This window comes from Stenella coeruleoalba, assembly GCF_951394435.1.
Source record: "Stenella coeruleoalba genome assembly, chromosome: 6".
Classification (NCBI taxonomy): Eukaryota; Metazoa; Chordata; class Mammalia; order Artiodactyla; family Delphinidae; genus Stenella; species Stenella coeruleoalba.
Genome location: NC_137151.1, coordinates 88,973,465 through 88,989,926, shown reverse-complemented (window position 1 = coordinate 88,989,926; position 16,462 = coordinate 88,973,465). Strand labels below are relative to the sequence as shown.

Genomic DNA, 16,462 nt, shown 5'->3' with positions numbered 1-16,462 from the left:
TTATCCTTTTTTACTTCCTTTAAAGTGGAAGAAGAATTTCAAAGATACCTGGAAGCAGTTTAACACCAGAATCCATCTAGAATTCTGCCTATTTTATTTTCTCTCTTACCTATTCAACATTTTTAAATGACTTATCTTTATCAAATGTTCTAGAACATTTAACCTAGTTTACATAGAAATAGTTTCTTTCACATCAATATTTTATCAGATTACATAATATTTAAGGAATATAATAGTAAGTACAAAATAAATTAAAAGGTTTAGGAGAACCTTTGACTCTTAGACATGCGGCTCCACTGGTGAGAGCATAAATGTAAGGGCATGTCGGAGAATGACCTTCCAAGGCACCAGATTTCAGCATGCCCTGGGCACGAGTCAGTACATTTGAATGAAAGATATTTAATCTTGCTTGTCTATTTAGAGATCTTCCTTGTATTGTTCTCCCATTAGAAGATATGCTTGGTTTTTTTTTTATTTTTGAAAGCAAATTAGTCCAAATGGTGAGTTCCTTTAGTGATTGAATGAAATTTTAGTAAGTTCAGGATGTTTATTCAGTCAAGCAAATTATCCCCAAAACTGATTTCGAGCTGGTCTTTTTTATTTTTATGGAATCTCAGATTAATACAAATAATAGTTAATAATTTTATAGTGCTTACTGTATGGGAGCACTGTTCTGAATGCTTTATGTATGACAGTGTGATGCTTACGACAGTCCTATGAAGTGAGGGTGCTAATTATTCCCATTTTACAGCTAAAAGACTCAGACACAGAAAGATTAAGTCATTTACTCAAGGTCAGCTAGTACAATTTCAAGCCAGCACTCAAAGCCAAGCAGTCTGACTCCCACTAGTTTGGCTCCAGAATTTGTGTTCTGAACCACTATGTGATATCCTTTCTAGATTCTAAACATGGGATAGGACCTAGAAGGCAGATAACCAGAGATGCTGGGTTGGGAGTGGGGGGCGGGTTCATCCTCCTGGAGGTTTCATCCTCCAGATTAGGAGGATGAAATAGTGTGCTGTCACTGATGGAAGAGTTCATGGAACTTCTACCTCTGGTCTACTGTAAGATGACATTTACTCATAAGGCAGAAAGGACAAAGATTATTTTTTATGTCCATTTTACACGTTAATACCATTAAAATCAGTTGTTGCCTGAGCGTGAAAGCATATATACAGACATGAATAAGTAGATTGTTAGGGACATCAGTGCCTGAAGTACACAACAGTCTGACAGCAGGAGATTTATAGTGTCTTTTGGCTTTATTTAAACCTGATGGGCTGTACCACATGAAGCAGTGGGCTCAGTCCAACAGAAAATGACTCAGAGCCAAGCAAATAAGTTTAAATACACTTGGGGTATCTTCTCAGTATGTAATTAAACAACCTCTTTCAATATCCTCCAACTCAGATTGGCAAGTACAGTTATAGTAATGGGTAAGCAGGAGTTCAGTGATTCTACATCGGGATTGACCACAATTCAGAGGCAATGAGATAGACCAGAACTGCAGGTCGGAGAGCAAGGTCACGATGGCAAGACCTTTACCTTGTGTATTTAACCAAAATATCTTTTGAAATGACAGGAGCCAGTATTGGAGCTGAGAATGTTACTTCTGCAGAGCTCTTTTGCTTACACTTAACTGCCAGACTCTCTTTAAAAAAAAAAAAAAAAATCTTTATTGGAGTATAATTGCTTTACAATGGTGTGTTAGTTTCTGCTTTATAACAAAGTGAATCAGCTATACATATACATATATCCCCATAGCTCATCCCTCTTGCGTCTCCCTCTCACCCTACCTATCCCACCCCCGTAGGTGGTCACAAAGCACAGAGCTGATCTCCCTGTGCTATGTGGCTGCTTCCCACTAGCTATCTATTTTACATTTGGTAGTGTATATATGTCCATGCCACTCTCTCACTTTGTCCCAGCTTACCCTTCCCCCTCCCTGTGTCTTCAGGTCCATTCTCCTTTTTTTTTTTTTTGCGGTACGCGGGCCTCTCACTGTTGTGGCCTCTCCTGTTGCGGAGCACAGGCTCCGGAGGCGCAGGCTTAGCAGCCATGGCTCACGGGCCCAGCCGCTCTGCGGCATGTTGGATCTTCCCAGACCAGGACACGAACCCGTGTCCCCTGCACCGGCAGGCAGACTCTCAACCACTGGGCCACCAGGGAAGCCCAGGTCCATTCTCTATGTCGGCATCTTTATTCCTTTCCTGCCCCTAGGTTCTTCAGAACCATTTTTCTTTTTTTTTAGGTTCCATATATGTGTGTTAGCATACGGTATTTGTTTTTCTCTTTCTGACTTACTTCACTCTGTATGACAGACTCTATGTCCATCCACCTCACTACAAATAACTCAATTTCGTTTCTTTTTATGGCTGAGTAATATTCCATTATATATATGTGCCACATCTTTATCCATTCATCTGTTGATGGACCCTTAGGTTGCTTCCATGTCCTGGCTATTGTAAATAGAGCTGCAGTGAACATTGTGGTACATGACTCTTTTTGAATTATGGTTTTCTCAGGGTATATGCCCTTTTCTCCACACCCTCTCCAGCATTTATTGTGTGTAGACTTTTTGATGATGGCCATTCTGACTGGTGTGAGGTGATACCTCATTGTGGTTTTGATTTGCATTTCTCTAATGATTAGTGATGTTGAGCATCCTTTCATGTGTTTGTTGCCAACCTGTATATCTTCTTTTTTTTTTAACATCTTTATTGCAGTATAATTGCTTTACAGTGATGTGTTAGTTTGTGCTTTATATGTATATCTTCTTTGGAGAATGTCTGTTTAGGTCTTCTGCCCATTGTTGGATTGGGTTTTTTGTTTTTTGGCTATTGAGCTGCATGAACTGCTTGTAAATTTTGGAGATGAATCCTTTGTCAGTTGCTTCATTTGCAAATCTTTTCTCCCATTCTGAGGGTTGTCTTTTCGTCTTGTTTATGGTTTCCTTTGCTGTGCAAAAGCTTTTACGTTTCATTAGGTCCCATTTATTTATTTTTGTTTTTATTTTATTACTCTAGGAGGTGGGTCAAAAGGATCTTGCTGTGATTTATGTCATAGAGTGTTCTGCCTGTGTTTTCCTCTAAGAGTTTTATAGTGTGCCAGACTCTCTTTTGAATAAGAAAATCGTTTCAACCTAAAATATTGTGAAACTAGAAATGGAAAGGCTAAATTCCACGATGTCTTCTTGAAAATGGATCCCATTTATCTTTATTTGTTTAATAAAAGGGCAACGACCATTAGATTTCAAACGGTGTTTGTGAAAACTCTAAGGAAAAGTGGTAAAAAGGAAAAAAGCTAAGTTATATAATTACAAATAAATAACACCCTTTTGCTCTTAATTCTCAATATCAGTTGGATATTACTTTTAAAACAAACCCCCCAGTTATGTGATTTTGGTGTGTGAGAAATAGGTATAGGAATGTTTGTGTTACTAAATTATTTTTCTTACATTTTTGAAGGGCTATAGGGCTGAGATTCTTTTTTTTGGGGGGGGGGGTTTCAGTGGAGGCACAGCTCTTGTTAGAAAATAGGAATGGTTGAGTTTATAGTATATTGTATGCACATCAAAATACAAATAGAAATCAGCATATGATTCTTTAAATGCAATGGAAATAGATATTTCAGTAGATGGGCCAAACGTTCATTACCTTCTTTGTTCTCTGTAATTTGTTTTATATACTTAGTTGTAAACCTAATGTTTGGGGATCATGATAAAAGATTACTATATTGGCATATCCCTTTTTTTGCTAGCATGTAATTAACACTTACCAACATTTAATTTTTTTATTGCACAACTTCATAGGAATGTGTTAGGTAGCATTAAAAATCTCACTAGAAACTTAAGTAGAAGTAACAGTCAATATTTATAGAATAGAGCCAATATAGACACTAGAAAATATAAAATCTGAAATAACACTAAACACAATTCCCATGGACTGGAAAAGTATGAGATATATTCATTTATATTCTAATAGTGCTTGTTCTCTCTCAACACACACACACACACACACACATTCATTTATTCTGAGGATTTAAAGGGTTTTCCCAGAAAATATAGATTCATTTGCATGGTGTCACTATAAACATAAAAAATAAAAATTGAAATGAAATTCCCCTTCCTTGCTTCCAGTGTGAATCCCTAAAGTCTGCCTTATCGCCATAACTCTTCCAACTGCTTAGAGGAGATGAGCTTATTTTCTTTGTCCTCTTGGTTCAAGGAAAAAAAACTCTATCTCTGCTTTTGGCAACCACTAGGCACCAGAGTTATATATTTTGTGGCGAAAGCAAAAACCAGATTTCGTCCTCCTGGGCTTTGATGCCCGTCATCACTTGACCACCACCACCCCCAACATGAACACTTTTTCTCCCTCTGTCTGTATCATCTGCTCTTCCCCTGACCCCCGGGCAGCACAATGTGCAGCTTGTTTGCTTCCTCCAGACCCTCTTTTGCCTCTGAACATTGTACATGACCTTCTACCTTCTACCAATTGCTTTTCTCCTGAAACTCCATTCCCATGCCTGTTATCATCACTTCAATAAATCTCGTGGGGAGAAGAATCATAGTCAAAATAGCAAAGTATCAATAGTACTCATTCTTATAAAGTTTACTTTAGGAGATTTCCTATCCAGCAATTCTTTAGATTTTTATGAGGATTTCTTTTTTTTTTATGAGGATTTCTGATTCGTAGTTTGGATTCTTTCCAGTCTCGTTCAGCAGAGTCTGGTGCAAAATCATCGGATGAAGTAGTATATGAGGTCGCTGGTGACATCTTGGGTAAACTTCCAAACAACTTCAATGTGGAGTCTGCAATGAGGAGATACCCAACCACTTACACTCAGAGCATGAACACGGTGCTTGTCCAAGAGATGGGACGGTTCAATAAGTTGCTGCAGACCATAAGAGAATCATGCATTAACATCCAGAAAGCAATCAAGGTAAGGGGAAGTACAGCAAGGAAAAATCATTGAAATAAACATATCATTCATTTACTCAGCAAATATTTATTGGGCACAGCTTCCGTGAAAGCACTGTTCTTGGTTCCGGAGATAGAAAAAAAAAATCCCCACCCTTAAAAAGTGTATCGAATTCTGGGGCTGACAGTTAATAAATGTGTAAATGAGTATAGAATGTGGTACATATAGCGATCGTTTGTTGGATGGAACATATGCTAAGAAGGCATAAAATGTTAAGGAGTAAGACAAAGCTTCTGCTCTCATAGAGCTTACTTCTTAGGGAGACAAACAATTAAAAAATGAACAAATAAATTTATTTTTTTCAGTCATTGGTAAGTTCAGTGGAAAAAAATAAAATGGGATAAGGATGTAGAGAATGATGTGTGGGAAACTCAGTCATTTGGGGTCAGGCCGCTCTGAAGAGAGAGACCTGATGGGAGGGACAAGCCATGGAACGTTTGGGCAGAGGGTCCAGCCAGCACGAAGGCCCTGAGAAAACCAGCTTGGCATGGTCCAGGAGCACGGTAGGGAAGGCTGGCTTGTCTAGAGTAGAGTGAGCACGAGGGAAATGGTAGGACGGAGAGAGGAAGGCACGGGCTTCATGATGGCCTTGGCCAAGGTTAGGATCTTCAATATTATCCTGAAGTGTAAAGGTAAAGGGAGGCCTTCAGAGGGATTTAAGTGATGAAATGAAATGATCTATTTTATATTTTTAAAGTTTGCTCTGACCGCTGCAGAAAGGATTGTAGGGAAACAAGAGCACAGGCAGAACCCAATTATGTGATTGCAGTAGTCCAGCTGAGTTGGTTTCTTGTAGCAGTGGAGGTGGAGAAGAGTGGTTGGATATGAGTTATTATGGAGAGAGGAGTCTGCCCGGCTGGCTGTGGTATAATCTGGCTGGGCTGTTTGTCTAAGAAGTATTCAGTGTCTTGTGTTTCTCCTTAACCTGGTCCTCCCTGTATCCTTCCTGGAAGATGAAGGCCTGGCTTTCCGCATTCTGGGAGATAAAAGGGGAAACAGGCCTCAGGGAGCTCAGCAACCAATACACATGAATTCACTTAATTCCTGATTTCAGTATGGGAATTCTGACCCCACCTGAGCCTGGCATCCCCTCCACTGTAGGGATGTCTTCATTTTCCTTTCCAGGTTTCATTCAAGGTGAATTAGGTACAGTTTTGTGGGAGAAGACCCAGGAATCTATTTTTTAAGCCAGATTTCAACAATCTTCATTTAGCACCACCCTCCTCTCCTCCCTTTCAGCTAGGGCCATCAGTTCCAAATATTGATACTTTGAGTATCCTAGTGTATATCTAGTCGATTCTTAACTTTCCCGTCTGCCAGTTTCTCCTGACTACTAAGTCAACTACCAACAGTCCACATGCTTTCTAGCTCCCAATATTGCTTTGCCTTTTCCTATTTTTCCTGCACTTGTAGGACTTTTTTTTTTTTTTTTTTTTTAAGCCACGCCGTGTGGCATGCAGGATCTTAGTTCCCTGACCAGGGATCGAACCCACGCCCCCTGCAGTGGAAGTGCAGAATCTTAACCACTGGACTGCCAGGGAAGTCCCTAGGCTTGTGCTTCTAACAAATAAATTCCTTTACTGTTGTTTCAGGGTTTGGGGAAGGAGGCAAATGAAATGTGGATGTTTAATCCATTAAATTTTCTCTAAAATCTTTTCCATATGTTAGTTGGAATTATATTGTCAACTATGAAGAAAACAGAAATGATGATGGCAACTGGCCCAATTGCAGGATCAAATAAAATTTTCAAGGGCCTCAAAGTGTTACCATCTCTTAGGATCTTCAATTTTATTCTAAAGTGTAAAGGTAAAGTGTAAAAGTAAAAAACCCTTCAGAGGGTTTTAAGCAATGAAATGAAATGATCTATTTTACATTTCAAAATGGGATAAGATCAATTAGACTTCATAGTTGCAATCCAGGATGTCTTAACCTTTCAAGGCACTTTGTATCATTTTCCTCATTTTATATTTATCACTATCCTTTTAAGAAAGCAGGACAGAGATATATTAGTTGTCCATTTAATGGACAAGTAAACTAAGTCAAAGTTAGGCTGTGATTTAATAGCTAGTGAGAAGCCAAGTGTTGAGATCTTCCAGGGTAGAAAAAATGGGTAAAGGGGGTCAAAAGGTTTCAATTACAAAATAAATAAGTTATGGAAATGTAATGTACAGCTTGGTGACTATAGTTAATAATAGTGTATTGCACATTTGAAAGTTGCTAAAAGAGTAGATCTTAAAAGTTCTCATCACACACACAAAATGCTGTAACTATGTATGGTGACGGATGTTAACTAGACCTACTGTGATGATCACTTCACAGTATATACAAATATTGAATCATTATGTCATACATCTAAAACTAATGTTGTATATCAATTATATTTCAAGAAAAGAAATTTTCCATTAAAGTTTGATTAGATTACAATTGTTAATATTTTTCTAAGGAATAATTCAAAGACTCCACAACTTGTGAGCAAAAGAAAGTATCTTTTCTCTTTTTGCTATATGACTCAACTAATCATAATTGTAAACAAATACAATTATAAAATTATTCATAACCTAGAATACAGTTGTGTTAAACAATGGTTAAATGCGTTTCAGGGGCTTGTAGTGATGTCTACAGATCTTGAGGAAGTGGTTAGCAGCATTCTGAATGTCAAAATTCCAGGAATGTGGATGGGTAAATCATACCCAAGCCTCAAACCACTTGGGAGCTATGTGAATGACTTCCTTGCAAGACTAAAGTTTTTGCAGGTGAGTTCATCCAAATGCTCATATATTAAGTTTCTTCTGATTTCATCTTCTTCATCAGGTTGCCTAACGTAATAAGTATGACTCTCTAGTTTTTCTGTGCATCCCAGGCACAAATGACCACTCCCCAATATTGCATATAGTTTGTGTAACTGTTACATGGAATTGTCAAAATACTAACATTGGAAGTAGAACCTCTGAAAGCTTCTTTAGGAGCAGGTGTTTGTGTTCAGTGAAGTTAGACATTCAAGCCAAGGACATTTGAAGAGGGAAAAGGACTGGCTATGTTGATATTTCCATTAAATATTTAGTTTTAAAAGAGATTCCTACAGCACAGCATCTTAGAAAGCCAGACAAGCTCCTAGTAAGGAGAATTATTTCTTCCTTGTCCAGCACCCCTCCAGGTCGTGAAATCACTAGATTGCTGTTTCAGCCCAAGTCAGTAATAACCTCAAAGGCTAATTGTCTTGGAAATGTAGAGTGGGCAGAAGCCTGCCTCCTAATTATCTGGCAATGTTGGTGCTTAACTATGTTATTATTAACAACTATATTTCTTAGAAGTATTGATTAATTCCCTAGGTACTATACATAATACATCAAAAATTGCCTGTGAGGAGATTTCTCCGGGGATAAAATGACAAAACACCCCTTCCATAATATAGGCCTTCTTTGATACTAGACTTGGTACTGAAGGATTAAGATTGTTCTTGAAAAGTGAAGACTCTACCTTGGATTCTTATAGGGGAAAGTTCTTCAAATTCACTTCTTCAGACTGACTTCTATAATTTACTATTAGAGTCAGTAACTCAACTACTTGTTATAATATATGATATGAACGGAATATCCAGATATCTTGATATTTATAAAGATCTTAAGCTCTCACTACCCTGCATCTTCTGGAAGTTCCTGTTACAATATTATGTCTTCGTATGTTAGATTCACTGTATTTTGGTGAAGTAGAAGGGAAGACTTCAAAAGGAATATTCTACCAGGTACTAATAACCAGAGAGGAAAAAAAGTGAAAGAAACAGTATCGTCTGACCAGACCTTGTAGGGAGATCTTCTTTTATTCAATTAAGCAACATGATGTAGCGTGCAATAATGTATATTAGAAACTCACTATTGTATGGAGCTCTTCTGAAGGAATCACTGGGCATGTATAAAACAGACATTTGTATCTACATTCACACACATTATGATTCATATCATTGCATGAGCTGGTGCAATGGATACGAAATTGAAGTCAGAACGAACGCTGGATATTTTGCCTATTTTTCAAACTTTGATAGTATGACTTTTTATTCCTCAAAGTGTTAGCTTATTTGTTAGTTTACCTAGAAGATAATAGGCGGAGTGTTTGTGGCAAATTGTACTAAGCCATGTTGCATTCAAAGTTGAAAGACCCTGTTGTCAGGACACTTGTGCTTTGACACCACAGCAATGGTACGAGGTTGGCCCTCCCCCAGTGTTCTGGCTTTCTGGCTTCTTCTTCACACAAGCCTTCCTGACTGGCGCCCAGCAGAACTATGCCAGGAAATACACCATCCCTATTGATCTTCTTGGGTTTGACTATGAAGTGATGGAAGACAAAGAATACAACCATGCTCCGGAAGATGGTAAGTGCAGCGATGGAATGAGTTGGCTTATATTTCAACACTGAACAAAAATGTAACATTCTTGCTCACTTTACCCAGCTGCTAAAAATTTAATCATCATGTATGTAACTTACCCTCAGATGGTTAAGGAAAAACAATTTTGTGAAGAGACAGAGTGAGCAAGAGAGAGCAAGAGTAAGAAAATAAATGGGGATGAAATTAATCTGAGGAAGGAGTAGATGTCCCTTGCATTGTTTTCGTTTTACAAAATTGTGTAATTTTGAAGTTATTTCTAAAAAAAGTTAGGTAGAAAGGAGTCATCAAATTAACAATACATGGGATAATCAACCACAGTCTTATGGTGACCTTGGGGAATTAAGGCAGCACAACATTAAAAAGAAGGATCTCTTGGTCCCTCGAAGAGCACACCTTTGCAGACTCCTAAAATATGTGTTCTTTCCTGTTATATACATCCTTCCAAAACTTAATACAGTTAATAGCTAATATGAGCATATGTTCTGTGATTGAAACATTGTGAGGAAATTTATTTTCTTAATCATTTGTCTTTTTAATACTCAGTGGCTACCCTAATGTTTTATTTCAAATTTAATGGAAGGGGCCACTACCTTTCAAAAGTATTATTTTAAAAATACTATCGATTTCTAATTTTACCAAAATGGTGTTGTCTTTAAATGACAATTTCTAAATGACCAATAATGTGCCCTGCTTTTACTAATGTGTCAAAGATAATCCTGCTTCCTTATTCATCACTGAATGGTGAATTCACTGGCTCGCTCTGTTAGACACTGGGGAATATCAACAGTGAAGACTGTAGGCGGGATCCTGACCCTCAACTAATCTGTACTCTGGTGGAAGGTACTAACAAGTAGATGTGTCATCACAACAGCGTGTCATCATCCTATTACTGCGCTGGGTGGTTTTACTTTACCTTGACTGTCAGAAATCTCAAGGAGGGTCATAACACTATGAAGCAGTCCTACTACTGTTCCCTGGAAGAGTTGCTTTCCCACTTTCAAAGCAACCACGTATGCCTTCTTTGTCCTGCCCCTTGCCCCCGCATCTCACCTCATCCTTCATTGAAAAAATAAGCAGCCATCAGAATAGGGCTTTTAGCACAACCGAATCCATAAACCTGTTGACTGCTGCACCCTCTGGTAGTTCAGATCCACTGGATAGTCCAGATCTCATTTTTTTCCTCCTGCCAAGGGTTTTTATCCTTCAGTTGTACCCTCTGTTTCTAGAATCAGCAGTTATCTCCCTCACTACTGGATAATTCCTACCAGCATGCAGCCAGAATCTCTCATCTTACAACAAATCAACAAATGCCACTTGTCTAAATATCCGTATCCCCTCAGCTACTGTCCCATAATCTCTGCTCCCCTTTGCAGCACAATTCTCGTGCCGTCTCCAGCTTCTCACTCCCTCTTTCCTGTCTACCTTTCATCCTCTCCAGTCAACTGATGCTCTTCAGAATTACTAATGACTTCCATGTTGACATATCCCATGAATTCTCTTCTGTCTTCATCTTAACCTCTTAGCAGTCTTTACCAGTTGACAACTTCTTCTTTCTAGAGACATTCTTCTCATTTTGTTTCTAAGTCATCACCCTCTCCTGATTTTCCCTTTCTTACTGGACACATTCATGCTTTTTGCTAGCTATTCCTCCTCTCAATGTTGGATTTCCCAAGGACCCCAAATGCATTTCTCTTTTCTAATTGCATCCTCTCCCCAAGTGACCTCATACTTTTTTTTTTTTTTTTTTTTTGCGGTACACGGGCCTCTCACTGTTGTGGCCTCTCCCGTTGTGGAGCACAGGCTCCGGACGCGCAGGCTCAGCGGCCATGGCTCACGTGGCTAGCCGCTCCGCGGCATGTGGGATCTTCCCGGACCGGGGCACGAACCCGCGTCCCCTGCATCGGCAGGCGGACTCTCAACCACTGCGCCACCAGGGAAGCCCTGCCACCTCCATCTTTATTCAGACTTTTGCTCTAGCCTCTTATCTTCCTACAAGTGTTACACTCTTATAATCCTTCATTTCTACAGAAGCCACAGAAGTTTTTTAAAAATGTAAACACATCATGTCACCACTAAGCCCCCATTGAAATTCAGACGACTAAGTAAGTTAATAATGACATTTTCCCTTTGTAGCTAGAATAAACTCTAAACCCCTTACCATGACTATGAGGCCAGGCACATTCTAGCCACTGTCCACCTCTGGAGCCCATCCTGTGCCACCCCGCACAGGGCACACTGGACCTTCTCACAATTCCTAGATCACCTCAAGCTCTTTTCTCTTTGGGATCTTTGTAGTACTATTCCTAAGCAGACTTAGCATGGTGGGCGCTCCTCAAACTTCAGGTCTGAGCATATGTTATAGTTCATCAGAAAGCACTTCCTTATGGTTTGACATAAATATACTACCATGTGTAAAATAGATAGCTAGTGGGAACCTGCTGTATAGCACAGGGAGCTCAGCTCAGGGCTCTGTGATGGCCTAGATGGGTGGGATAGTGGGGGAGGGAGGTCCAAGAGGAAGGGGATATGTGTATGTGTATAGCTGATTCACTTCGCTGTGCAGCAGAAAACTAATACAACATTGTAAAGCAATTATTTGCTTTACAAATAATTGAAGAGTGAGGGCTATCTATTGAAGCCCTCACTCCACCTTGTTAGCCTCTCTTACAACTTTGCTTATTAACTTCAAAACATTAATCACACTCTGTAATTATTTCATTTCCTTCCTTTTTTTTTTTTTTTTTTTTTTTTGCGGCATGCGGGCCTCTCACTGTTGTGGCCTCTCCCGTTGCGGAGCACAGGCTCCGGACGTGCAGGCTCAGCGGCCATGGCTCACGGGCCCAGCCACTCCGCGGCATGTGGGATCTTCCCGGACCAGGGCACGAACCCGTGTCCCCTGCATCGGCAGGCAGACTCTCAACCACTGAGCCACCAGGGAAGCCCAAGGAAAGTTTTCTTGAAGAGCTGTGGCTGATTCTTAAGTATTTAAATCAGATGGAATAATTTTTTTCCCTCAATTTTCCTTATATCATTATGATAAAAGGCAGAAGATGGCATTTGAATTGAAGTCTGAGTAGTATATGCTGCCCATCAAAGTTATGATTTTGAACTCAGTTAAAAGAGAAGTTAAAAAAGCATTACCTGAAGTTTATAAACTAGTTAATATCTAAGATTAAACTCTTGACTTTCCAATTGTTATATATAAACTCAGATGTTGTACAAGGTAGTTGCTATTTCCGTTTACACTGATTTACTAATTTAACCCACAACTGCTCTTATTAAAGATCCAAATTTATTAAAATCCAAAATTATCTTGAAAATAGTGGAGCAGGTATAAAGCACAACTTATTTAAAGATCAATAAAGACCATTTAGTGTTCCAAGATCCCATAGTAGAGTAGCCATCAGTTAAATAAACCAGTTTACTGAATACCAAAGAATCAGCCCAGGTTTGATTTACAGTAGCTGATAGAGGTTCACTAAATCATGAATTTTATTAATTTTATACACACAAACATTTTCCCCCAAATACAGATATCCACAGCTTAGCCTTTTTGTCATTCTAGCTTTTTCCTTCGTGCTTAGCAAATTACCAGAAAGAAAGGAGATTCCATGGAATGATTTGGAGCAATGGAATTTTTCCCAAGGAACAATTTCTCATGGGACCCTAAGGGAAGGAACACAGATCCGACCTGAGAACAACTGAGGCTAGAAGCACAGTTTCTTTCTCACCTCTACCAGTCCACAGTCTGTCTCCTCATACAAACTTCAGGATATGCCTGGTTCTGGGGCTCATAAAGAAGTCAACCTCATTTACCTAATGTTAAATTAAACATCATGGGAAAAGCTACTCTTTTTTAAAAATTTTTATTTCATATTGGAGTATAGTTGATTAACAATGTGTTAGCTTCGGGTGTACAGCAAAGTGATTCAGTTATACATATACATGTATCTATTCTTTCTCAAATTCTTTTCCCATTTAGGTTATTACAGAGTATTGAGCAGAGTTCCCTGTGCTGTATAGTAGTAGGTCCTTGTTGGTTATCTACTTTAAATATAGCAGTGTGTACACGCCATTCCCAAACTCTCAGTCTATCCCTCCTCCCCCACCCTTCTCCCCCCAGTAACCATAAGTTCATTCTCTTAAGTCTGTGAGACTGTTTCTGTTTTGTAAATAAGTTCATTTGTATCATTTTTTAATAGATTTCACATATAAGTGATATCATACGATATTTGTCTGACTTACTTCACTTAAAATGATAATCTCCAGCTCCATACATGTTGCTGCAAATGGCATTATTTCATTCTTTTTAGTGGCTGAGTAATATTCTAGTGTTTATATGTACCACATTCATCTGTTGATGGACATTTAGGTTGCTTCCATGTCTTGGCTTTTGTAAACAGTGCTGCAGTGAACATTGGGGTGCATGTATACTTTCAAACCATGTTTTTCTCTGGATATATGCCTAGGAGTGCGATTGCTGGACCATATGGTAGCTCTATTTTTAGTTTTTTAAGTAACCTCCATACTGTTCTCCATAGTGGCTGTATCAATTTACATTCCCACCAACAGTGCAGGAGGGTTCCTTTTTCTCCACACTCTCCAGCATTTATTGTTTGTAGATTTTTTGATGATGGTCATTCTGACTGGTGTGAGGTGATATCTCATTGTAGTTTTGATTTGCATTTCTCTAATAATTAGCAAGGTTGAATATTTTTTCATGTGCCTCTTGGCTATCTGTATGCCTTCTTTGGAGAAATGTCTATTTAGTTCTTCTGCCCATTTTTTGATTGGGTTGTTTGTTTTTATGATATTGAGCCGCATAAGCTCCTTGTAAATTTTGGAGACTAATCCTTTGTCAGTCACATCGTTTGCAAATATTTTCTCCCATTCTGTGGGTTGTCTTTTCGTTTTATGGTTTCCTTTGCTGTGCAAAACTTTTGAATTTAATTAGGTCCCACTGGTTTATTTTTGTTTTTATTTCCATTACTCTTGGAGACAAATTGAAAAAGATCTTGCTGTGATTTATGTCATAGAGTGTTCTGCCTATGTTTTCCACTAAGAGTTTTATAGCATCTGGTATTACATTTAGATCTTTAATCCATTATGAGTTTATTGTTGCATATGGTATTAAAGTGTTTTAATTTCATTTTTTACATGTAGCTGTCCAGTTTTCCCAGCAGCATTTATTGAAGAGACTGTCTTTTCTCCATTGTATAATCTTGCCTCCTTTATTGTAGATTGACCATAGGTGCGTGAGTTTATTTCTGGGCTTTCTATCCTGTTCCATTGATCTATTTGTTTTTGTTTCAGTACCACACTGTTTTGATGCCTGTAGCTTTGTAGTATAGTCTGAGCCAGGGAGCCTGATTCCTCCAGCTCTGTTTTTCTTTCTCAAGATTGCTTCGGTTATTCCGGGTCTTTTGTGGGGTGTTGTGTATTTTGGGGTCATGAGAAAAGCTACTCTTTTTTTTTTTTTTTTAAGTTGGTGGTTCTATAGCCAACTCAATACAATATTCTGTATTGAGTTGAGCATTATTATTATTTTTTTTTTTAGATGTTGGGGGTAGGAGTTTATTAATTTATTTTTGCTGTGTTGGGTCTTCATTTCTGTGTGAGGGCTATCTCTAGTTGTGGCAAGCAGGGGCCACTCTTCATCACGATGCGCGGGCCTCTCACTATCGCAGCCTCTCTCGTTGAGGAGCTCCAGATGCGCAGGATCAGTAGTTGTGGCTCACGGGCCTAGTTGCTCCGCGGCATGTGGGATCCTCCCAGACCAGGGCTCGAACCCATGTCCCCTGCATTAGCAGGCAGACTCTCAACCACTGCGCCACCAGGGAAGCCCCAGCTACTCACTCTTAAAGTGACTTTTAAAGTGGCCACAATGCCATTGTAAATCTATCTAGTGTTAGTGTCATATATCTAGATGTGTTTGCCTAAGATTCATCTTATCTGAACTACTGGGCACTACAGGGTGACTCAGTCATCAACAGGGAGAGCACTACAAAGCAGGAAGGGGACGGGAAGGAGTGAACGAGAGGGCCTGGGGATGCTGTGGCCACCACCCTGTGCTGACCATGGCTCACAGAGGCAAAGGTGTGACACAGAGCAGGAGCACCTGTGAAACAGGACCCAGTTAGTATCTCCTGTCATTTTGTATTTTGTGTTTTCCATAAGGCCCTTATTGACCATGAGAAACAAAAACGTATTTGATTGTCCCTATCACATTTCTTATAAAATTGTTGTTAGGTAGGAGGGAACTTTTATCCCTACTGCCACTTTTCTTACATGTTGAAATGAACTCTTCTCTTTACTCTCTCTGACATAATCTTTCCCACGTAAGGAATAGATCATCCTATTGCTTAGAGTCAGAGATTTACTGGACTGTGCTTACAAGTCAGCAAGGCCAGGGTATTAAATGGCTCTCTGGGACCTGTCTGTAGGGTCTCCTCTACTTTCTCTGTTCCCATCTATTATTGTGACTGGCCAGTGGGCTTAGATCTGGCTGGAGACATTAGCATGTAGGATGTGCTTGCAGACCTCTCTTGCTCCTGCAGGCAGGTCCACCCCCCACCTGGCCCCAGGCTCAAGATGCATTTTGTAATTCAGCTTTACTAGAGTGATACTTGGGAATTTATTGGACAAGTGCTTTGCCAGTAGTTGACATTTTATTCCAACTATGCTTTCTGTCAGTTAAAACCTGGAGAGAAGAAAAGGTTAAGTCTTCCCTTAACATCCATCACTGGGCTATCCCCATGTGGCCTTTAAAATTTATAACCAAAATTAAATAAAATTCAATCCCTCAGTCCCACCAGCCACGTTTTAGGTGTTTAATAGCTAAATATGGCTACCATAATGGAAAGCACAGATATAAAATATTTCCATCACTGGAGAAAGTCCTATTGGACAGCACTGCCCAAGTAGATTTTTATATCCTACTTTTACAGAGCGCTTTCACCAGTATAGCTGATTTGATTCTAACTCTACAAGGTAGACAAAGCAGGCATTATTGTTTTACAAATATTTTCCAGTTGTCCTCTGGATAAAAAACAGGTCTAAAGTTAAATGAATTGTTCAAGGTCACACAGCACATTAAGA

The 16,462-nt window shown here is 39.2% G+C and overlaps 1 protein-coding gene across 1 annotated transcript in view; it reads left to right on the top strand.

Annotated features, from left to right (window-relative positions):
• The window catches only part of DNAH7 (dynein axonemal heavy chain 7), a 247,305-nt gene that overhangs the window by 227,404 nt on the left and 3,439 nt on the right, over positions 1 to 16,462 (top strand). Inside the window, exons 61-63 of the mRNA XM_079923963.1 lie at positions 4,714 to 4,944; positions 7,584 to 7,736; positions 9,172 to 9,349. Of these exons, the coding sequence (XP_079780089.1) occupies positions 4,714 to 4,944; positions 7,584 to 7,736; positions 9,172 to 9,349 (562 nt within the window). The remainder of the gene's footprint in view (positions 1 to 4,713; positions 4,945 to 7,583; positions 7,737 to 9,171; positions 9,350 to 16,462) is intronic.